This window comes from Ursus americanus, chromosome 2 (genome assembly GCF_024610735.1).
Source record: "Ursus americanus isolate L20-20 chromosome 2, mUrsAme1.1.p, whole genome shotgun sequence".
Taxonomy (NCBI): Eukaryota; Metazoa; Chordata; class Mammalia; order Carnivora; family Ursidae; genus Ursus; species Ursus americanus.
The window spans coordinates 45,605,275-45,628,994 of NC_142128.1; the positions used below are offsets into that span (position 1 = coordinate 45,605,275).

Here is a 23,720-nt window from a genome sequence, read left to right on the forward strand (position 1 = left end):
GACATCCAGACAACAAACAATATGCTTGGTCCCCCAGCATGCTTCCTCCTCGTCCTTCTCCTCTGCCAGCTCACGGGTAAGTCCAGATTCTCTTATTCTCCTGACTGCCTTCCCCATCCCGAGGTACACCTCTAGGCTCTAGGTCCACTCTGGGACTCTGGACCAACTCAGGAAGCTCTGCTACTTCATTTAATATCTTTTTGTAAGCTGTCGTTTCTAAATCAGAGGACAGGAAGAAACTAGAAGGAGAGGTGCAAGAATGAATCTGGGGACAGGCTCCCCTTCTGACTGTTCCAGGGAAGGAAGGGCTGAAAGAAGGGGTGTTGGGTGGCAGAATGACCTGTGTTCTAATCCAGATTCTATCATGAATTAAATAATGAATGTTATCTTCCCTGGACCTCAGCCCTCCTTCTCTTTGAAGGCAACTTTAAAATCAAAATGAGATGATACAGGTGTATATTTATCATATTTATTTATTCCTACTTACACATATTTGTAAGTACGTATTTAGAAATATATTAGAAAAAATATTTATGCTGGCCCATTTGCTCTTTTATTAATCACTTCAGGACTTTGAAAAATGCATCACTGTTTTCAGGCAACAAGTTATTTAGGTGCACCTTGCATTTCTTCCACCCATAACATGCATAAAAGGGCTTCTATGTGCCAAATTGTGACAATTTGAGTCAAAACAATAAAAAAATATAGCTAATCAAAACAACTTAAGTTTGAAAATGATTTAGTTACAACAATGTCAACAAAAACTATGAGTCCATAATGATGGTCAAAAGAGAAAAACACTAAAAATAAAAACTGTTTTCTGTTAAAAATATTATTTCAGTTTACCTTTATTCAGAAGTTAATTATAAATATATTTTCATAATATGTGAAAAATATTTTTAAGTGATTATGCATAACAACGATATTAGTGGAAGGAAATGTTTGAATTTTCTCTCTTAACCTGAACAAGTCAATCAGTCTCTACTTAGAAAACCAGCTCATACCATAGATACTTTATATCTAATACCATGAAGGACGGAGGACTTTTCTGTTCCTGTCAGAAGGGTTCTAGCTTTGAAGATTTTCTATCCTCAGAGCTCTCAGAAAGGACCTGGAGCCCAAGAAGTTAGGAGGATCTCTCTGGTCATCAAACTCAGGGGGTACCACCATGAGGTCTCCAAGGACTTGGCTGGTATGTTTATGTGTGCCCCAGCCTGCCTGAAGTGACCTGCCCAAGACCACATAGTCAGTCAGTGCTCCCAATCCTTTCCTCCCCACCACCTGGCCTCACTAAGTGTTCAGCAGACTGTTGCCCTCTCGAGTTCATTAGAATTTTGCGTATTTAGGAAGCACCTGGTTCTAAGCAGGTGGTCCTAGAATAGGTTTTCACTTTAAAAACCACTCCCTGAATAGAAATAGTGATCACAAATGGAACTTGAAGGTGACGTGGGGGAGGACACAGCAGGGCTTTTCAAAATCCCAGGTGTCCCCCTGAAACCTGAACTGTGGGCAGCAGGGCACATGTGTGTGCCCCGCTCCAGGAGGCTGTGGAGAGCCTGGGTGGTACACCTCCCATGGCTGAAAGGAGTCCCAGATTGTCCTTTATCTTTTCTACCTTTCTTGTGTCTCTATTGTGTTTCTGAAGAGCTTAAAAAAAAAAGTATAGAGGGTGAGAGATGGGGAGGGGTGATGGGGTGGAGGCTAGGGACCTCCTCTTCCATCAGGGAGGCTTTGACTCTATACAGTAATTTACATGTTTGATTCTGCATAAGATTTTGTTTCATAAAAGCAAACTCCTACTCAAGAAAGAAAAAACCAATTTTGGAAACTACTGCTCCTTACCCAACTTCCCCTTAACTAATGTACCAGAAAGAGAATTTTAAATCAGTGCCAAGTCTGATACATACGAACAGAGGTTTGCAAACCTCCCAATATGCCACGTGCCTTTGCCAACATTCCAGCCCTAAGCTGCCACATTCATATTCAAGCTCCCTACTGCTCTGCCCCTCACCCATCTCCCCCTACTTCCTCTTAAGCTCTTCAGAAACACACTGAGGCAGTGCTACAGATCTCAGGGGTGTTGGGGGCATAGCATGGGAAGCCCTGCCTTAGGAGTCCTGGCTCCACTGACAAAGCATGTCACCATGACCCTTGGATCATCAGTCTCCTCATCTGCGAAGTGGGATAGGACTAAGTAGTCCCTAAGACATCTCCCAGGTCTGAGATGCTCTGGTTTCCATGAAGAGGATGCCATGATATGCTGGTACATTCTAATGGAGGCACTGCATCCTGGGAGAGGTGCTTGGGGACCAGGCAGGCAAGCAGGATCAGGTGAGCTTTACACCCTCCCCTACCCTGAAGTCTTCCTCCTTGGTACCATCCCTTAATTCTGACTGTACTGATGATGTCCCTTCCTGTTAATCTGGCTCCTTCCCTCCACTCAACTCTTGAGTCTTGTGGGGGAAACAGGTGAAGGGGAGGAGGTGATAACCCAGAGGAAAAGGAGGTGACAAAGGGGAGGAGCTGTTTGCCTGTTATAAAGGGCATTTTAGGGTTGACTCTTTTGATGCCAAAATATCTGAGTCTTGGCCAGAGCAGAAGACAGAAGGTCTCCTGCTCCAGCTTCCTCCACCTCCAAAGGCCAGTTGGCAGGGAATGCTTACTGCAGATCTCACCATGCATGGTGATTGGACATAGTGTTTTGCTGTGAATTAGCCAGTGAATGGTCTATAGGCATTAGATTCCAGACCACCCTCTGAAAACCTCATCCTGCTGAGAAGCCATCCAAAGAAGTTTGGGGAGGGGCGCCTGGGTGGCACAGCGGTTAAGCGTCTGCCTTCGGCTCAGGGCGTGATCCCGGCATTATGGGATCGAGCCCCACATCAGGCTCCTCTGCTATGAGCCTGCTTCTTCCTCTCCCACTCCCCCTGCTTGTATTCCCTCTCTCGCTGGCTGTCTCTGTCTCTGTCGAATAAATAAATAAATAAATAATCTTTAAAAAAAAAAAAAAACAAAGAAGTTTGGGGAAATGTTTTTCTCACTTCTAGCCATCCTTGGGGAAACAAGAATTAAAATTAAGAAGTCTTCTCAAGGCCTGTCTCATAACGCTGTTTCTCGCCCTTGCCTCCCACCCTCCTACTGTGTGGCAGAAGGCTCTGCACTTCTCAAAATGCTTTCAAATCCGTATTCACCCTTCATCCACCCCAGGTCTTGGCAAATAAAGGTTATTTTTCTCTTTGAGAATTGAGAACACTGTAACTCAAAGTGGTAAATAGCAAGGCGGTAGTGGAAAGAATGCAAGCCTCTAACACAAAAGAACCAACCAGCTTCTCAGCCCACATCTACCACTTCCCAGTTTGGGACCTTGGGGAAATCACTCAACATCTTGGAGCCCCAGTGTCCTCATCCATAAAATGGAGCTTAATTAACCTCTATCTCATGGAGTTACTTTGAGGATAAAAACATGATGCCCATTAAAACCAGTTCATGAGCTAAGGAGTGATACCAAGAGTTTGTTGCTTATTACAGAGAAACCAGAATGAACTCAGGTTTTCTGACTCCCATTTAGGCCAGAGTACTACCTCTTTACACTGTTCCATGCTGCCTGGCAGGAGAGGCCATCCCCACCCCTCCCTGGGTGCAATCCCAGAGCCTACCACCAGGTAATCTGGAACCTACTGACTGTAGACCAGTTATTGGTCTATTAGTGATATGCCAATCACCACCCAGGAGAATAACTTCTTCTGGGGAATTTAAAGTGGAAAATGAAGTGACATTTGTGGTGGAATTTCAGGGGATGGGTGTGAGAAAGAGGTGGAGACTTCTCAGGGAAGAGCTTTGAACTAGGTTTTATGGGTCTTGAATATGATTTGGATGGGCAGACAGAAGGATAAAGCACAAACAAAAATGTGAGGTACAAAGGAAACTAGGTGTCAGGTGAGGGAGGAGACCTGGCTGCTTGTCTGGTGATAGCAAGTGGATGCTGGTCCCCGGATTCATATCTTCCCACCACATCATATGGTCATCTTGCCCTTGGAGCAAAAGCCCAGGGTTTCTCAGATAAGTCAGCCTAGGTCATGTGATACTGCTGAACTAATTACCATGCCAGAGGAGGGCTACCACTTGAGCTGGGTACCTGTTAGTCTTACTCAACCCACTTGGCTGCTATAAAATGAGGAAAGGGTGAAGTGGGTGCAGAAAAGACAAGTTAGGACATTCACTACACTGATCTCGGTGGGAGGGCAGATGAGTTTCGTGGGGTCCAATCCTCCCAGACCTTGTAGGTGGGTGTTAGTAGCCACTCATTCTCTAGAGTCTTATAATCTTACAGATCACGTTCCATCTCTGTATAGTAGGTTCCCCAAGTGCCTACTACGTCCCCTTATTTAATGGCTATCTCCTACTTCCATGAGCCCAAGGATCAGGATTGTATCCCTCCCTAGTTATATCCTCAGCTCCTAGACAATGCCTGGCACAAATACGAACAAAATAAATTCTTGCTAGAGGAAAGAATGACTGAATGAAGAAAGCATGACCTACACAGGCAAGGTAAAAGTCAATAGGATTGCTGCAGGTGCAAAAGCCATCACAGAATGGGGAACTTCAGGTCAGCCTTGGACAGCTGAGAGGAGAAGTCTCTGAGTTCTGGATCCCTTTTCACAGTCAACTCTGGAAAACTCTTTCCACCGAAGAGGAAATAAAACTGGCTAGGACTCACTAACCCTGTCCCTTATCATCTGAACTCACACTTGGGGAATGGCATGGAGCTACTTTCTTCTTTCATGACCCCTCTATTCATCCTAAAGATTTAATTAAGATAGAAACAATATACTCCCTCTAGGTTTGTGTTGACAATTTGCACTGTGCCATCTTCCGGTTTCATCTTAACAAGGAGCAATGAATTTGGAGACATTTTTTTATATCCTCACACAAAATTCACCTGTCTTGGCGTTCAGCCAGCGAATCCAGCACCACACGTGTGAAGAAGTGAAAAGAACAATTGAGCATGCCTTAATGTATGCTATGGTACTGAAGTCACATCCTTGCAGTTTGCCACCTCCCTGATTGAAACATCTCCCCCAAACCTTGTGTGAACGTCCAGGGTTGAGACTATTTGGGGCCAAGTGATAACAAATCCTTATTTGACTGCAAAATATTCACTTTACTGTTGAAGTGAAAGGATGCAAACATTAGTTGATCAGTCAAAAATTCGAACTGACACTGACTTTGTGGCATGTACTGGGACTATTTTGACACTGTTGAGATGATTAAAGACAGAGCAACTGGAAATGATCCTGCTTAAGTATTAGGGATGCAGGGGAGCTGCTTTTTGAACAATCAGATTACTTAACAGAATGATTTAATAAAGGCTTGAGGAATCCAAAGTATATATGCACTGACTGATGGGGGCGAGGGGGCAGAAATGTTTGAAAACGGGAATCAGCCCCCAAAAAGGCATTTACCCCGGGGGGAGAAGCCAGTACTTTTGGAGACAAATTTAGCAAAAAAAAAAAAAAAAAATGGTTAAGATCCCAAAACTGTAGGGGCGCCCCGGTGGCTCAGTCAGTTAAGCAGTTGCCTTTGGCTTGGGTCTTGATTGCGGAGTCCTGGGATTGAGCCCTGCATCTGGCTCCCTGCTCAGCTGGGAGTCTGCTTCTCCCTCTGCCCCTACCCCTGCTCATGCTTATGCGCTCTCTCTCTCTCCCTCTCAAATACATAGATAAAATCTTTAAATTAAAAAAAAAATCCCAAAACTGTAATCAAGGGACTAGGTCAACATTTGGTTGCACCAGGAATCCCTTTCTCTGGGGCACTGGTAGAGCAGCTTGTGCCTAAAGGAAGGTCACCAAAGACATGAAGGGGAAATCAGATTCTGTGAGGCACAAGGGCTTCAGAATTGACACCTGAGCCCTCACTGCTGAAAGGGAGTGAGGGAGAGGGCTGGAGCTGGTACAATGTTCCAAGGTCCTCAAACTGAGCCATAATGGAAAGACCCCAATCTCCAGAGCCAGAGCGACACTAACTTAAATCCTCAAATCATCACCTACTAGCTTTGTGCCTTTGGACAAGTCATTCAGGTTTTCTTAAATCTCACTTTTCTCATCAAATCAGGAGTTAACGAACTTTTGGTGTAAAGGGTCAGATAGTAAATATTTTAGTCTTTGCAGGCAATACAATCTCTGTGACAACTACTCAACTCAGCCTTTGTAGTGGAAAAGTAGCAATAGGCAGTATGTCAATGAAAGAACATGGCTGCGTCCTGGGGCACCTGGCTGGCTCAGTTGGTTGGGCATCCTATTCTTGGTTTCAGCTCGGGGCCACGATCTCAGGGTTGTGGAATAGAGCCCCACAACAGGCTCTGCACTCAGCATGGAATCTGCTTGTCCCTCTCCCTCCCCGTCTGCTCCTCCGCATCCCAGCTCTCTCTCTTTCTGAAATAAATAAATAAATAAAATTTAAAAAAAGAACATGGCTGTGTCCAAATAAAATTCGATTTACCAAAACAGGCAGCAGGCCACATTTGGCCCATGGGGTATGTAGGTTGCTGATCCCTGTGTAAAAGGATCAAAATTCCTAGTTTTCAGGATTGCTTTAGGTATTAGGCGTAATCTTTACAATAAATGTTTGGCACAGAATCAACCCTAATACATAGTAGCTATATTGGGAACTCTTGCCAGAGTAATTGAGTTTTAACAGGGCCTATAGAAATAAATCTCTAGTGAAACAATTTTAGATATCTGGATAGGCCAGTACAGGAGTTTGTCTCTTGCTAGAAGGGGAATGAGTTGCATCAGGGCCAGGGTGGTAGAAAATATGATGGCAAGACCCAACACCAAAAAACTCAACTAGTCCTATTAAAAATGGGCAGAGAACGAGAATAGATACTTTTCCAAAGATGACATGCAGATGACCAACAGACACATGAAAAGGTGCTCAACATCACTAATTTTCAGGGAAATGCAAATCAACCACGATGAGATATCAGCTCATACCAGTCAGAATGGTTAGTACCAAAAAGACTATGACAAGTGTTGGGAAGCGTACTGAGAAAAGGCAATCCGAGCACACTGTTGGTGGGAATGTAAATTGCTGTAGCCACTGTGGAAAACAGTATGCAGTGTCCTCAAAAAGTTAAAAATAGAAACATCATATGATCCAGTAATTCCACCACTGGGTATTTACCCAAAGAAAACAAATACACTAATTCAAAAAGATATATGCATCTCTGTGCTTATTGCCTCATTACATATAATAGCCAAGATATGGAAGCAGCCCAAGTGTCTATCAACAGATGAGTGGATAAAGAAGGTGTGGTATATATACACAATGGAATATTACTCAGCCATAACGAGGAATGAAATCTTGCCATTTCCGACAACATGGATGGACCCAGAGGGTATTATGCTAAGTGAAATAAGCCAGGCAGGAAAAGACAAATACCATATGACTTTACTCATATGTGGAATCAAAAACAAAGAAACAAACAAACAAAAAAACAGAAGCAGACTCTAAATACAGAAAACAAACTGGTGGTTGCCAGAGGGAAGAGGGAGTGAGTGAGGAGATGAATGAAATAGGTGAAGAGGATGAAGAGGCACAAACCTCCAGCTATAAGATAAATAAGTCACAGAGATGAAAATTACAGCACAGGGAATAGAGTCAATAATGTTGTAGTAACTTAGGATGGGGACCACATTATCATGGTGAACCCTGCATGATGTATAGAATTGTTGAATTACTATGTTGTACACTTAATATAATTATTGTACATCAACTATACTTCAATTAAGAAAAAATATGGTAGCAGATCAAGCTGTGACATGAAGTAGAACCTGGGTACTTGGTCAATCACACAGAGCCAATTAGGTACAGTGTCTGGGGCCCACAACAGTTTGAATTTCTTTCAGAATCAGAAGAAAAATAAATAAAATAATAATAATTAATATGTAATAATGAATCCAGCTGGCATTACATTCATTTTTATACCAATGCGGTCATAAAATATAATTTTTACTATTTTTTGTGGATGAAGGGCTAACTAAAGTAGAAGTGAATACAGCCTACAAAAGTCATAGTGCAGCCCAGCAGCTTCCTCATTATAATACAACTGTCGGGAGCCTATAGCTTGGTTGCTTTGTTAGATTTTAGAAAGATTTTCCTGGGGCACCTGGATGGCTCTGTCGGTGGAGCGTGTGACTTGATCTTGGTGAAGATCAAGTGAGTTTGAGCCCCACACTGGGTGTGGAAATGGCTTAAAAAGATTTTCCTTGTTTCCTCTTTTTTGTGCTTTCCGTGATGGAATTAATAAAATTTCTCTTAGACATTTCAGCATGATGCATTATGTTAAGAGGTAAAAGAGAAAATAACTGGGCTTTGCACTTGTATACAGAACACTTTTAAGAAGACTTGGGTTTTGGTTTTAGTTTTGCCACTATTTGTGATTCTTGAATACTTTTTCTCAATCTCTGCTGTTTGGTTTTCTCATTGGTAAGTGATGACCCATGGAGCCTTGATCCTGTGTGTACTGATGGGGGCTCTGCCTCTTACCGACTGTGTACTTCTAAATTTCCTTTCTGCTCTGTGCTATTCCGAGTCTGTCCCTCAAATCTTAACAGGCAGAAGACTCATTCCCCACACTTGTTCACTGCAAATGCTTTGTGGGCCACTTCTGGAAGCTTTTTCCACAGCCATTCTTAACTGTTTTCCACCTGGAACCACATAACCAGTGGTAGTTGTTTATAAGTCATATTTTGGGGGGTGAACTAAGATTGTTTTCTTGGGAAAGTGAAACCCCACTCTGACTCCTAATAGTTGGGGGCGAGCATCACGAGTCAATCTGGTCACTCCGCAGAGCATCCAGTAACTCATCCTTTGCCTTTCCACTCAAGGAAGAACACTGCAATTCAAGTGAATGAGAACCTCACTCAGGGATGATCTCAAATGCCCCCTAATCTATCATAAAACAGAAGTTGAAACCCCTGCAAGCTTCCCAGTTATTGTTACCGTTAAGAACTTAGAGCTCCCTTCCCAGTGTCCCGATCTCTGCTTGAGAACCACTGCCCCCACATCAGGCAAGCTGCTGCTTCTGCACCTGCATCAAAGTCAGCTCTCCCAGGAGCAATCTGGGAGTCCAAAGGGAAGTTTGAACGGTAACCTCCCACTTGTCCCCTAACAGGAACTTGTCCAAGATGGAGCTGGGCCTCATGACCTACCTCAGAGTGTGGTCTTTCCAGCCTGAGGTCTTAGGGAAGGGGTGGGTTCACCTGCAGTCCCTCCTTTCAGGCAAAGCATTCTGACCTCAATGCCTGTGTGTGAGAGAGGTTTCAAAGGGCTTCCCAGGGGCTGGTTGTGTTGACCCCCTGAGGGTTTCTTAGAACCTTCCCAGAACCAAAAGTAGGTGAGTAATTGGTGGTTAAGGCAGGGACTTAGGTTTATTGTATGATTTTCTGTGTCTACAGGGCCAGCAACCTCTGGAGCTCTGAAGGAGCTTGTTGGTGACCTTGGTGGGTCTGTGACCTTCCCTTTGAAACTCCCAAGAATTCAGATTGACAGTCTTGTCTGGATCTTCAACACAACACCTCTCATCACCATACAGCCAAAAACACCAGACAAACAACCCAACGTCATAGTGACCCAGAGTCATAACAAGGAAAGGGTGGACTTCCTACTTGGAAACTATTCCCTGAAGCTCAGCAAACTGGATAAGAGTGACTCGGGTGATTACCGCGTGGTGATATACAGCTCTTCCCTCAAAGACCCCTTCATCCAGCAGTATGAGCTGCGTGTCTATGGTGAGCAGAATCAGTTCCAAAGGTGGATGACTGCCATCATCAAGTGGTAAACTCTCTGCTATTGGAGATATTCAAGCAAAGGTTGGATAAACATTTGGCAAGAATGTGGAAGAGGGAACTCCTGCATGGATGAAGTAAATGTAGCTGACCCCTAAGGCCCCTTCCTACTCAGAGATTCTGCAAGAGACAGTGTAGTGTAGAGGATGGGTGATAGGGGAAGCAACGATCACACAAGTCAAGTGCTGGCTTCTCTACCTACTAACTGAGTGGCCTTAGCCAGGTTACTTCAGCTCTGTGAAACGTCATTTCCATTTCTGTAATGGGGAGAAAGGTGATACCTATTTTAGAAAGATGATTGTGTATAAACATCAATTACACCTCTTTCCCTACAGGTTCCAACCAATTGAGAAATCCACACAAGAATCAAAAGGAAGATAAAAATATCAGCTTTATTTTTTCTGGTGAAGCTAGATAGGAGAAATATTTTCCCCCAAGTCTAGACCTTGAAGCCCATTCAGGGAAGACGAACTTACAAAACAATTACTCAACCAGTTACAAGAATAGCTGCCTTACTCACTGAGCTGTAGGATCAGAGACACCCAGAGATGGGCCTCCAGGTTTGCCCTTAAGAGGTAGGCCATGTACCTTGATCCAGGTGTGTCCTCCATATAGATGTAGTTGAAAGAAATAGAGGGCATGCATTATGCAGTCAAACTAGCTGGTGGAGGGAAAAAAGGGCAAACCACATTTAAACAGCAATCTTAACAGCTCAAAGTAGAGAAACGTAGTAAAGAAATGATGTTGGATGTCAGACTCTCACCATTTCATCAATGAACCAATTGCTCATCCTCTCAAGGAGAACAGTGAGCACAAGAAAGAGAAGAGGGCCAGAAATATTATTCTTATACTATTCTCTCTTAGAGAGTAGTCTCTTCAAGGAAGCCTGAAGACAGAGGAATAGGGAGCCTCTAAAAAAGATAAAATTAGCTCACATCTAAAATGCATCTAGCACAAGGCTGGTCATATAGCTTTGCTTTGAAAATGGCAGTTGTGTTCTTGTTGCATTATTATTATCTCTATGGCTACTATTGTTTTTATATAACTGTGGGAAAGCAGACCTAAATAGTTCTCTTTCCCAGATAAGAATGAGAATTCTGCTCTGAATTGCTTCTTCCTCTCCACTCTGCAACACCGCCAGAGATTCAGGTCCAAGGTTTACAAGAATAATTCAGAAAAGGCACAGTTTTCACCCTTGGCTGTCCATTTCTCTTTTGCAGAGCACCTGTCAAAGCCCAAAGTTACCATGGGTCTACAGAACAATAAGAACGGCACCTGTGTGACTAATTTGACATGCTTCATGGACCAGGGAGGAGAGGATGTGACCTACAGCTGGGAGTCCCTGGGGCAGGCAGCCAATGAGTCCCACAATGGCTCCATCCTCCCCATATCCTGGAGCCTGGGAAAAAAGGGCATGACCTTCATCTGTGTGGCCAGGAACCCCATCAGTAGCAATTCTTCAAACCCCGTCTTTGCCTGGAAGCTCTGTGAAGGTGACTGTCTCTCCTCTTTCTCCAGAAGCCTCTGTCTCAGGACCTAGACCTTCTTCAGCTCCTGGTCCCCATGGGAACAGTCCATGAAAGCTGGAGGCCCCTGGGAAGTCACCAGACTGGGAGAAAGGTGGCAGCTGCTCCGAAAGTTGGGTCCTTTTCCCTAGCTGACTCTTCTCTCTTCCCTGTGCCTCCATCCATTCTCTCTTTAAAGGTGCTGCTGATGACTCAGAATCCTCCATGGTCCTGTACATTCTGGGAGTGATCTTCCTGCTCAGTGCCTTTGCCCTGGTGCCAGTTATTCTAATTACGAGGAGAGAAAGAAAGGAAGGTAAAGCATGCACTATTTTTGCCTTCAGCCTCATTCATGCATTTGTTCCCTCATTTCTTCAACAAACATGTGTTGAACTGTATGTCGGACTTGGTATTAGGCGCTAAGGATACAGAAATGAAAAGGTCATATTCTGTGTCCTCAAGGAGAGCACAATCATCTTGCACTCCTTAATTCTGGAGTACGAGAGTGCTTGAGTCCAAAACTTATCGCCTAAGTCCAAAGTCCTCCCAGTTCCCTCTCTGGTGCTCACCCACCCCTCCCTCCCCCAGAGGGACTTACTGGTATGGCCCACCTATTGACACAAGGCCTACACCGCTGACTCTGCTCCCCAGACCTGGTAGGCAATGGCCTCCAACTCCGAGGCCCATACACCAACACACTCCAGTCAGCCCTTCCAATCCCCATCCCTGTCAGAGCCCCCAAACCATGCCCAGTCCTCCTCATTGGATCAACTCCAGAGACCTCTCTTTACTCCCCACCTCAGTCTTGACACATTCCTCCTGGAGAAGGCTCTCTCTCTCTCCATGCCAAACCCCATGCTCTGCATCCCTTAACCCTGCTGCTGATTTTTTCTTCTCAGCTTCCCCCATACTGTCCATGTGGAGTGTTGGGGAGGGACCTAAGCCTCAGTTGTGTATAAATTGTAGGTGTTAAGATCTTTCCTCCCTCTTGAAAGCACTCTGAAAGTGTTTCTGACTTTCTCTGCTTCCCCTTTGGCTGCCTTGGTCCACAAATTGGGAAGTGAAGTAACCAGGGTAAACAGTTCATTATGGGATTTCCCTGGTTGTAACACAGAAAGTCCCATGCCCCGGAAACCAGCATGGTGGTCACCCTAAGTGGGTCTTCCAAGGGGTAGGCTGGTGGGGGTGCTGAATCAAAGGAGGGTAAGCTCTGATTCTCTCCCATGTTGTTTTCAGAGTCCATTGAAGAGAAGAAGGGAATGGATACTCATCAGGAAATTCTTAACAACTCTCCTTCTGGAGATACCCCAGTGTATGACACAATCACCTGTGTTAATGTGAGTCCTTTCCCATCTTTTCTGGGACCTGATCTTCCCTTCTAATGCCCTCCTTACTTTAGTTGAGATTTCTCTGTGGACTTGGGCAACATGGAATATGAGGATGTATAGCCCTTGAAACCCAACACACCTGTGTCTCCCTAAGTCCTTATGAATACTTTCTCATGCAGGAGTCACTGACCTCTGGTTCTGAGCCCCTGGTTCTGACCCAGCCAGTAATGCTCACCCTGTGACCTATGGAATCCTCTCTTCCCTCCACAGTTCACAAGGGCCACTCAACAGGCCAAATTCCTTTTGCAAAGGACAGCAGGTAGAAAAGTGTGAGTTTGGCCTGATCTTTGAGTTATGGTGTCAGAACATTGACTATAGAGATATCTTTTCCATCAGGAGAAAGCTCAAGAGCCCACAGTTGCTTTAGGCCCACGCTCAAGGCCTTCTCAGTGTGGGTCACCAAGCTGAGGTTAACAAACACATTGTCAATTCAAAGGAAACCCGTTGAAAAGAAGATCATAAGAATAAAGTTTAAAGAAACTCAAATAATAAAACAATTTGGAGCCATGACCTAGACGGACAACTTTGACAGCCCCCAGGAATCACTGAGGCCCCAGCTGGGCTAGCTTCTTAGAGGCCAAGGACCACTTCTCCACATTGGCCCAAATAGTGAAGAAATACAAGCATTTTGGGGCCTTAGAATCCCAGCGTCAGTGCAGCCCTTGGCGTCTCATGTTGCATCTTCCTGTTTTTACCTACAGCTTTTCCGAGAGGACACATTACACTTTCTTTTGAAGCTGTTAGTGTCCTGAGAGCTCCTTTCTGCCTCACAGGGGAGACCACTCTGGGCTCCACACAGCCTGGCTTATGTCAAAACCGATTGCTTTATCACCATCCTCCTTCTTTCCTGCTCAAGACACACTTCCAGGAGACCACAGGACTGTCCTGGGTGTTCAGGAAGAAACTTCACTGACCCAGGATACTTTTCTCCAGCCTGGAAGTTGCTTTTGCTATTGCTGTCATTGTAGTTTTATTGTTTGGACCCATCAGTCATCCTCACGTATTTGCTCCAAAGGCCCTTTAGGCTAATAGAAAAGTTTACTTGCAACATTAACAATATTACTTCAAATTACCCTTCAATCACCTTAGGCTGCTCATAGCTCATGGGACTTCCATATCTTATACATTTTTAAATTTATTTAAACACAACACAGTTTAAAAATCAGGCAATTGCTTCTTGAAAAAAAGTTATTAATAATTATAATAGCACTCACCAACAAGAACTCCTCCCTCTCCCCATTCCTGGCCTGGAGCCTCTCTTTCTTCTTGCCCTTCCTCCCACCTGTGCTTTCCCTTCCGGACTCTGGGTGTCTCTTTGGGCTTCTCTAAGTAACCCTATGATTTCTTTTTTCTTCTTTTAATAGAACACTATTCCAGAGGAAAATCCAGTAAATACACTTTATTCCTCCGTGCAAATACCCCAAAAGGTAAGAAGCTTTAGAGCAGCGATTCACCTTACTTGTCTCATCCTTTTTCCTGGCTCAAGCTTAGCTGAAAATGTGTTGGGCCCCAGCGATCTCGTATTCTCTGGTATTAAAAGTTTCCCCAGGATATCCCCATTCCCTTTGCTTAGGGTTACACAAGAATATACAGAATAAATGAGAATTGTGTTTTAGGAGTTGAATGGAGTAATATAGAACAAAAAGGAAGAGAGGTTCTAGGTAGGGATGATCAAGAAAATCAGTAGCATCCTAAGAATTTGGATGGAAAAAAGTCCATGGCTTGGGCTGTGCCTCAGAGGGGAGGGATTGCTGGGGAGACAACTCCAGCTTGCTTCTGAGCCACCAGTAAGCTGGAGGCAGGAGAGATTTTTGCTACTTTTCTTTGGTCTAGTATGTTACATCTGGTTTGCACCCTCTCCCCAGTCAAACTAGTAATGTGCTAAGCCTTAAAGCTTTATTCCTTCACAGATCACACCTGGCAGAAACAATGATACCTTCCTGTCTCCCCTCCCAACCAGGTCAGAGAAGATGAGGATGAGAAAAGCAGTTTGCACAGTAGTAGGAAAGTAATAGGATTGTGGGAAGTAAAGTTCAGTTCATTAAGCACTCAACAAAGTAAAAGTGGTTCAGCCTTAAGTAATAGTTTCTCTACAGCAGGAGGTTTGGGTTGGGTGACCTTGGCAAAGAAGGGTGTCTGGGATGGTGGGGTCTCCTGGTGGGATCCAGCGCCCTCCCACCTCCAGCAATCTGCATCTTTATATCTGCCTAACAGATGGAGAAACCCCACTCTCCACCCACATCACCGAACATGCCAAGGTTATTTGCCTATGAGAATGTCATCGAAACAGCAGTGCATCCCTTCTGGGTCGCCTCAAAGAAAATTTAAAAAAAAAAAAGAATCACTGAATTGACCAGAAATACTGAGGAAGAATGAAAAACACTGACTTCCTTCCAGAATAACTATCCTAATTCCATCCACTCCTGAGAAATCTCCTCAAACCTCAAATGTGTAACTATCCCTTCCTGGAAATGTTGTTGTGAATTTATCAGCCAACCCCAAGCAAGAGGCTTAGAAGTATCTCTATTGAAATGTAAATGCATTGTCCATCATATGAATGACATCTCCCATTCCAGGGCTTGGAGATGAGGACTAGACCAAAAGTCTGGTGACCAAAAGAGTGAGAACATAGAATGGCAGATATTTCCAGAGAAAGCAGATGTAGCAGCCCGAAATGGATTCATTAACCAACTCCTTACTATGTGCTTGGCACTGTGCTGAGCTTAGGCTGATTTTGCTCAGGTGTGCTCTCCGCTCTCATGAAATTGGTTTCTCATGAATGACTTCCGTGGACATTAGCAGCAGATCTGACCACAAATTCCCAATAACCAGAGAATCAGGGGTGGATCCATAGGACTTGGGAGCCAAAGTGCATAAGGACAGAGAACCCAGGCAGAAGACTGGGTTTGGCTGGATGGACACTCCAAAGTGGCTTGACCTGAAGACAAGGACCACGGCCTCAGCTTCATTTCCACTCTGTGCTGCAAGTGAAAAGCCAGGGCCAGAGGGCCTGTTCAGAAGCTCATGTCAATGGAGAAACTGAACCTGACGATGCGCTTGGAATGTGTTGTAAGACTTGGAGTTAGGGGTGATCGTGCGTAATATTTAAAGTCACATGGTTCATTCGACTAATATTTATTGAGGATCTCTGACGGGTCAGTCTGGCAAATAAAACAGACGTAACTCCTGCCTCCCTTTTTAGAGTTTACCTTTTCAATGAAATGAAATACATGGGGAGGAGGACGGTTGCTTTTTTTTTTTTTTTTTAAGATTTTATTTATTTATTCGACAGAGAGAGAGACAGCCAGCGAGAGAGGGAACACAAGCAGGGGGAGTGGGAGAGGAAGAAGCAGGCTCATAGCAGAGGAGCCTGATGTGGGGCTCGATCCCATAACGCCGGGATCACACCCTGAGCTGAAGGCAGACGCTTAACCGCTGTGCCACCCAGGCGCCCCAGGACGGTTGCTTTTGATATGCTTCTGGACACATCCTGAATGAAAATATCGGGAGGAGACGTGATGCCCCAGCCCCAGGGGGTGTAAACTGTCAAATGACAAAGCTAAAGCAGTTTTGTTTGAAGTCCTTTATTCAAAAGGATTGGGGGAGCACAGTGACTCAGGAGCAGTGGAGTACTCTTCTCAAGGGATTTTGGGCAAGATCAAGTTTTATAAAGCATTAGAAGAGGCAACACGGAAACAGGGCACAACTGGCTAGGAGGGTGGGGATCTCCTGAGTAAGGTGAACCTCCCAACAACAGGAAAGTTTCCTAAGACACTTTCTCCCACGCTCACCCACATCTCACAACCTCTTGCAAGGGGCTGGGTTGCTCTCACGTAAAGTATTGCTCTGTAGGTCCTCACAGGACTCCTATAAGGCAAGCTGCTTGGGGTACTTATGTCCATTCTTACAAATGTTGAAATTGAGGCAAAGAGAAACTTCAGTATATGACAAAAGCTAGAAAAAAAAAAAAAAGCAGCGCCCGCTCTACCACCCATCACCCACCACAAAGGATGAGGAAGATGGGAGCTCAAAGCTTGAGAGGGGTGGATCCCCCTCTTCCCAGGTGTAGCATGGAGGAAAGGACATAGTTTTGGAGACAAGCAGGCCCGGGGTCAAAAGCCCTTACTACCACATTGACCTTTGACCTTTGCCAAAGACTTGGGTTCTGTGAGCCTCTATTTTCTTATTTCTTTTTTTTTTTTGAAGATTTTATTTATTTGACAGAGAGAGAGAGAGAGACAGCCAGCGAGAGAGGGAACACAAGCGGGGGAGTGGGAGAGGGAGAAGCAGGCTCCCAGCGGAGGAGCCCAATGTGGGGCTCGATCCCAGGACTCTGGGATCACGCCCTGAGCCGAAGGCAGACGCTTGACAACTGAGCCACCCAGGCACCCTTATTTTCTTATTTCTAAAACCCCTATAGGGCTTGTAATGTGAAATCATGTGAAATAAGTGTAAGTACATGGTATGTAAGAGAAGATTCATATATGGCTGATGAGGCTTAAGGAAGGGAATAATACAGAAAAAAAAATGGTTAACTTCCCACAAGTCAACTTAGCATAAGATACAGAAGCATTAAAAATGAAGAATCAGCCCTTAAAAGAGAGGTGTCTGGTATAGGGGAGAAGAAATTTTTCCTTCTTCCTTTCTAGGTTCTTTGGCTGATATAATAATTAGATTGACAAAAGACAGATTAATAGGTCAAAAAATTTGATTTCATATGTATGGGAGCCCCATAAAAAATATGAGACTCAAAACTAGTCAGGCAATTGAGGCTTTTATACCGCCCTGAGCTAAGGAAAGGGGTAGGGGTCTGAGGTTTCAAAGGGGAGGAAGGCAATTCACAGGAGGATGAGAAGAGCAAATGTTTTGTATACAGTGTTTGCCCTGCCATGCAGATAATCTCTCAGAGGAAAACATTACCTCTGGTAATGGCTCTCTTTCTGGTTCAGGCCCCTTTTTAATTTTATTAGGTAATAATGGAGAGGCAAAAAGGTTTTCCCGAGTCTGCTGGGTCTTGATTGACTTCAGTTCAAAATAATCCACATGCCAAAGTGTGGGTGATATATTTTGGGGTGGTATATTCTGCTCCCCTTCAATGGTGTTAAAAAATGATTAACCAAAAGTTGGTAATACAAACAAACTTTATTAAACACTTCATGAAGTGGGCAGTCTCCATTTGGAGTTGTGCAAATTGGGCCAGAGGGCTGGAAGACTTTATAAGATAAAGAATAAAGAATGAGGAAGAGAAAAATAGAAAATATCTGAATGACTAGAGCCACAAAATCAGACTCATTTGGAGTGAAAAGATCCCAAGTTGACTTGGCATTTGGAGATGAGGTGACCGGAAATACCACTGGGTTTCTGATCAGAGCATTTGCAGGGACACAGAAGTTAGCCAAGTTTCAGTTTGCTTACATGGCACCTTGGACAGAAGTGGTCCATCTTGGACCTAGAAATTTATCTCAACACTGGCTTATAGCAAAGGGGACAGGAAGAGAGGGGGGAAGGGGAATTTATTTTCCTCCATGTTGAAAAAACTTAAAAACAATGCTTTCTGGGCAAGAATGGCGTTGAGAATCATATTGTCTCAAAAAGACACTGTGAGATTTACATACAAAAATATGCATTACTTTGCCATTTGTTATAGTGATATTCTGGAAACTACCTAAGACTCTAACCACAGGGAAAGGTGAAGTGAACACAGACATTAGGAATTACGGGTTATAAAGCTAGAAAATGTAATGACTTTGACAGTTTCTTTTTTTTTTTTTAAGATTTTATTTATTTATTTGACAGAGATAGAGACAGCCAGCAAGAGAGGGAACACAAGCAGGGGGAGTGGGAGAGGAAGAAGCAGGCTCATAGCGCAGGAGCCTGATGTGGGGCTCGATCCCATAACGCCGGGATCACGCCCTGAGCCGAAGGCAGACGCTTTAACCGCTGTGCCACCCAGGCGCCCCTAGAAAATGTAATGACTTTGAAGGGCAGTTGAGTGTGCCACCCCAAAAATGCCTCTTGAGCATAAGGATCATGTTCAGTTGATTATTTCAAAGAAACAACAGATGCAGGAGAAGATCTTTTGTCCCTTTTGTAAGGGACAATTACGTTTACAAAGGAAATCTCCATATGCGCAAGTGTCTGCCTCTCATACCAGACAGAGAAGGATGACTGGGATTGACAAAAGAATCCTACCAGTGTAGGAGGCATCAACTTAAATCTATGACAACACCTTTACTGTACTTTTCCTGATAACTTCCCATAAAAAGCTTCCCCCTCAAAACATGTTTCTTTTCCCTTGAGCTGAAGGTGGTATTTAAGACGGTGGCTTTGGCCATTTGGGGAGTTTTACTCAGTTTCCTGGGTATCTCCCATGTATACAATAGATACACATGTTCTTAAACTTCTATCTTTTTTTCTCTTGTTAGTCTTTTGTTACTGGAGGTGGAAGGTCTCGGCCACAGAATCTAGAAAGGGATAGGGAAGATTATTTTCCCTCCCCTACAATATCACAAGTGAAGAAAAGTGGAAAGTGAAATTTAATGTGTTGTATGATTACAACTACGTTTTAAAAACACCAATGCAAGGAAAAACTTAGAAGAAAAAACAGCAAAATATTAATGCTGGGTTTTGTGGGGTCAGGCGATATCTTAAGTGGTTTGGTTTTCTTCTGCTTGTCTTGATTTTCCAAAAGTTCTTTAATGAGAAAGGATGTATTACATAATGGAGTGGAAGAAATTTGAAATAAGTGTACAGTGAGTACAAAGAGGTGTGACCCACTGAGAGGAGTTGAGGGGAAATTCTGAGACCCCCATCTTGGGGGTGGAAGGTGCGCAGTGGGGGAGGAAGGAAAGTGCCTCCTCCGGGTGAGAATGAGGTGGAAAGAAGAGAGAGAAGCCCCTAGAATGTGACGATCAGAGGAAAAGATTACTCTGCCCAGAGTGGGTGGTTTGAAGTTGGGGGAGCTTCAGAGCGGACAAAGATTGGGAGGGGAGACTAACCACCGCCAGGGTTTAGATGCATCTGTGCCCCACACCCTCTCCTTAAGCCAGTCCTAACGGTGAAATCATTAGAATTAGCTCCCCCTCTCTCTTTTTAAACGAGAGACAAAATCAAGCCCAGAAATACCCCAATAGATCTGGAGTCTGGACCTAGTAAGAACTTTCTGAAATACACGTGCAGAGAAAGCCTTCACCTCCTGAGCTCACCCAGCAGGTAAATGAAACCGCCAGCTCGTTAGTGCAGGAAGCCACCTTTCACGTCAAGATCCATCAAATGCAGCACCACAAGCTGTGTGGTTTGGGGTTTGTGAGCTGCTAATACAGCTCATAAATACAGAAACTCCGGTGGGGGAGAAAAGAAGGTGTCTGTACCATGTAAGGCAGGCACTCGGCCAACCATGCACGCATTCATTACTTACTCATTCAGCAAGACTTAGCACCGTGAAGTACCAGTCACTGTGCTGAACACAGAAACTAGAGCAGTGACCAAACAGAGCTCTCTGTCCTTGGGGTGCTTAATTCTAACGAGAGAGTCTGTGATATTGAGAGATAATAATAAATATAGATTGGGTCTTCCTCCCAGTTTCCTTCCAAACAGCTCCTAAAATCCCTGGAATTTTCAAAGAGAGAAGTGTCTTTTTGTATGCTAATGTGACTAGTGGCTGGAGACTCCCGGATAGCCTCAGGATACAGGCTGGTTGCCAGGAGAACCAACAAAATGATTAGAGAGCTGGAACTTCAGCCCTATTTTCCCCAAATTCCCTACCTCCTACCCCCAACATCCAGGCATGGGAGAGAAGCTGGAGATAAAATTCTGTTGCCAATGTCCAATGATTAATCCATCATGCCCACATAATGATGCCTCCATAAAAAGACTCCAACCAGAGGGGTTCAGAGAGTTTCCAGATTGGTGAACACATGAAGGTGCTTGGAGGGTGGTACACCTAGAAAGGGCTTAGAAGATCCACACCCCTTCCTACATACTTTGCCCTGTCCATTTCTTCCGTTTGACTATTCCTGAGATGCTTCCTTTTAGAATAAACCAGTAATGTTTTTCCTTAGTTCTGTGAGCCATTCTAGCAAATTATTGACCCCCAGGAGGGAGTTGTGAGAGCCCTTAGACTATACTGGCTTGGTCAGAAGTATGGCAGGCCCAGACTTGCAATTGACCTCTGAAGTGGGAGCAATCTTTTGGGACTGAGCCCTTCACTTGTGGGATCTGACACTAGCGTTGGGTAAATAGTGTCAAATTTTCATTGAATTGTAGGACAGCTAGCTGGTGTTGGAGCATTGGTTGGTGCGGGGAGGGGGGGGGAGCCACACATTTAGTGTCAGATGTGTTCACTTTGAGTAGAAAAGAACAGAGAAGTTTTCCTTTAGTTGGTGCAGTAGAGAGAGAAAAGTTTCCTTTTTAGAGACCAACAATTAAATTATCTCCAAATACCACTGCAGCAGCGGTGACTTGTATTTAAAAAAATAAATAAATAAATAAAAGCATGATGTAAGGGTAACCTGTAATGGGGGCTATTGCCAGAATCAAGGAAGGCCTCTCCCACACAGTGATGATTGAGCTGAGATCTACAGGTGAGTAGGAGCTCCTTACAGGAAAGGAGAGCTTGATCAGAGGGCAGAGCCTGTGCTAAGACTCTGGACACGATGAGACCTGAAAGCAAGAAAGTCAGTGTCTCTGGACCCGAGGAGTTGTGCTTGAAAACTTCAGTGACTGCAGTGGGAGAAACCTATTACAGAGGGTAGAGCAAACTACTTAGAAGCTGTTGGGAAGGAAGAATTTCCTCTGCTTTTCAATATCCTTCTAGCTGGACTAAGAATCACATTGATACAAGACAGATTAACAGGAGAAAATCAGATTTAATTTTGTACAAATTAAATCCACATGTACATGGAAATCCCAAAGACAGGCAAAATGGGGTATATGTGTCATCTTGAAATAAGGAGAAGGGGATAGGGGTGTGGGACTTCAAAGGGAAGGAAGTCAGTGTACAGGAAGATGAAAAAGAGTACATGGTAAAAACTAATCTCTGCTGGGCCATACAGAAATAACAGGACATAGAGAGGAATTTTAACAGAATTTGCCAAATTCCTCCCTGTCGGCCACCTCTAGTTCATATTTTACCGTAGTTATCTAGAGCGATGCTTGTCTTCCTGGAGCTGGTCCTCTGTCTAAATTCTTGGGGCTGGGGGTTGTCAAAGCTTCTTCCCTGAGTCTTTTGGGCCTGGGCTGTTTTCAGGCCAGCATAATCTGAAGGCCAAAGTGGCTGCCTGAGGATGGCCTGACAATGGAAATTTCAGGATGAGGATTCCATTTCCTTCCTCCTTTATCAAACGCAGAAAGAAAACATACATACACACACACACACACACACACACACACAAAATGGTATAGATCCCAAATTATTATAAAATCTGATAGTCCTTGGATCTTAAGAAAAAATGTTCTCAACTCTCATCCATTAGTTATTCATTCATTCAAAAAATATTGAAATATCGACCATAAGCTAAACACTCTATTGCCATCTGGACTTAGTTGTGAACTAAACAGATACAGCTCTTGTCCTCGTGGAGCTAAACATCTTGCGGGGGAGACAGAAGGTAAGAAAAAAAATTCAACAAATAAATACATATTTACAAATTGTGATAATTTGACAAAATTGAGCTGGGTACAACGATTATGAATAAGAGGAAAGATTTGCATAAATAAGGTGGTCAAAAGGCTTCTCCAAGGAGATGAAATTTAAGTTCAGTCTGGGCCCTCTTAGCCCATTTGCGTCAGTGTTAACAGAAGACAATTACATAGGATCACAACACTCAATCGCCTCGCAAACCTTCCTATGTTTCAACCGTACGACTTTTCTTTTTTTTCGAAGATTTTATTTATTTAAACAGATAGAGAGCACAAGCAGGGGGAGCGGCAGGCAGAGGGAGAGGGAGAAGCAGGCTCCCCGCTGAGCAGGGAGCCGGATGTGGGGCTCGATCCCAGGACCCCGGAATCATGACGTGAGCTAAAGGCAGCCGCTTCACCGACTGAGCCACCCAGACATCCCACAAACGTGCAACTTTCCTTAAATGAATAAATGAATAAGCTTTCTTTTCTTTCGGAACACTTTAAAACATGATTAAATAAAAATAAACAGGTTATTTTCAACAGAAGAGATGTAGCAGTTTCTTGGAGATTTTGAACTGTTTGCAAATGAAATAGGTTTTACGTCTTCATAGGGATTGATGCCCCTCTCAGCAGGAGATGCTGACAGGTGGGGCCCAGGTACAGAATTCTTTATCTCTGGTCTCCCCCGGTGACCCCTTCTCACGGTCCTCTTGGCTTCTCCACTTGTCAAAGTCAATCTATTCAATCTGCAAAGCTCCCAGGATCAAAAAGAGAAGAAATTCTTTCTTCAAGGAGCAGGGTAGGAAGGAGGCTGAAAGAAACAATGACCACAGGTTAGGAACTGGGGTAAAAGGAAGGGAAGAGAAGAAACGGAAGACAGGCAGGCAGGGGAAGGGATTTCCAAGAAGAGAATTCAGAAGCGTGAGTGGGCTGGAGACCCCTTAAGGAAGCTGAATCTGGGGGCTGGAGGTGAGCTGCCCTCTGGGCCCCATGGAGGGGCAGGGAGAACATTTGCGTCCGCAGTCAATTACCATGTTTCCTGTGCCCCGTTACACCCAGCACAGGCTGCTCCCTGAAGAACTGTCAGAGTCACATTTTTCGTGCCTATTCCATGCTGTGTACTGGAGATGCCGAGAAGAAAATGGGCCTTGGTCTCGTTCCGTGGAGAAGACAGACAGGATGAAGGCCCTAATACAACACGCTCAGTACCCCTCAAATCATTTAGCAGGTTAGCTGCCGACTGTGACAACCGTGACCGAGTTCCCTGAGAGGTGGCAATTTATCCAGACCTCTTCTTCACTCTAGCCTCAATGCCTAGAACAACTCAAGACACCTTAAAAATGCTCTGGGGGTGCCTG

General features: G+C 44.3%; 2 protein-coding genes across 3 annotated transcripts in view; one reads left to right on the forward strand and one right to left on the reverse strand.

The window, feature by feature from the left end:
- The window catches only part of SLAMF7 (SLAM family member 7), a 25,456-nt gene continuing 1,736 nt past the window's right edge, over nucleotides 1-23,720 (forward strand). Inside the window, exons 1-7 of one of the 2 annotated variants that reach the window (XM_045784634.2) lie at nucleotides 1-76; nucleotides 9,459-9,791; nucleotides 11,069-11,341; nucleotides 11,553-11,669; nucleotides 12,590-12,690; nucleotides 14,106-14,168; nucleotides 14,956-15,938. In XM_045784634.2, coding sequence (XP_045640590.2) covers nucleotides 22-76; nucleotides 9,459-9,791; nucleotides 11,069-11,341; nucleotides 11,553-11,669; nucleotides 12,590-12,690; nucleotides 14,106-14,168; nucleotides 14,956-15,069 — 1,056 coding nt within the window. In that variant the 5' untranslated portion in view covers nucleotides 1-21 and the 3' untranslated portion in view covers nucleotides 15,070-15,938. Of the gene's footprint in view, nucleotides 77-9,458; nucleotides 9,792-11,068; nucleotides 11,342-11,552; nucleotides 11,670-12,589; nucleotides 12,691-14,105; nucleotides 14,169-14,955; nucleotides 15,939-23,720 lie in introns of those variants that run through there. The other variant, XM_087855695.1, reaches the window with a different exon arrangement.
- Nucleotides 21,597-23,720, reverse strand: part of LOC123783719 (SLAM family member 9-like) — an 11,821-nt gene continuing 9,697 nt past the window's right edge. The window contains exon 6 of the mRNA XM_045784647.2: nucleotides 21,597-23,173. Coding sequence (XP_045640603.1) covers nucleotides 23,100-23,173 — 74 coding nt within the window. The 3' untranslated portion in view covers nucleotides 21,597-23,099. The remainder of the gene's footprint in view (nucleotides 23,174-23,720) is intronic.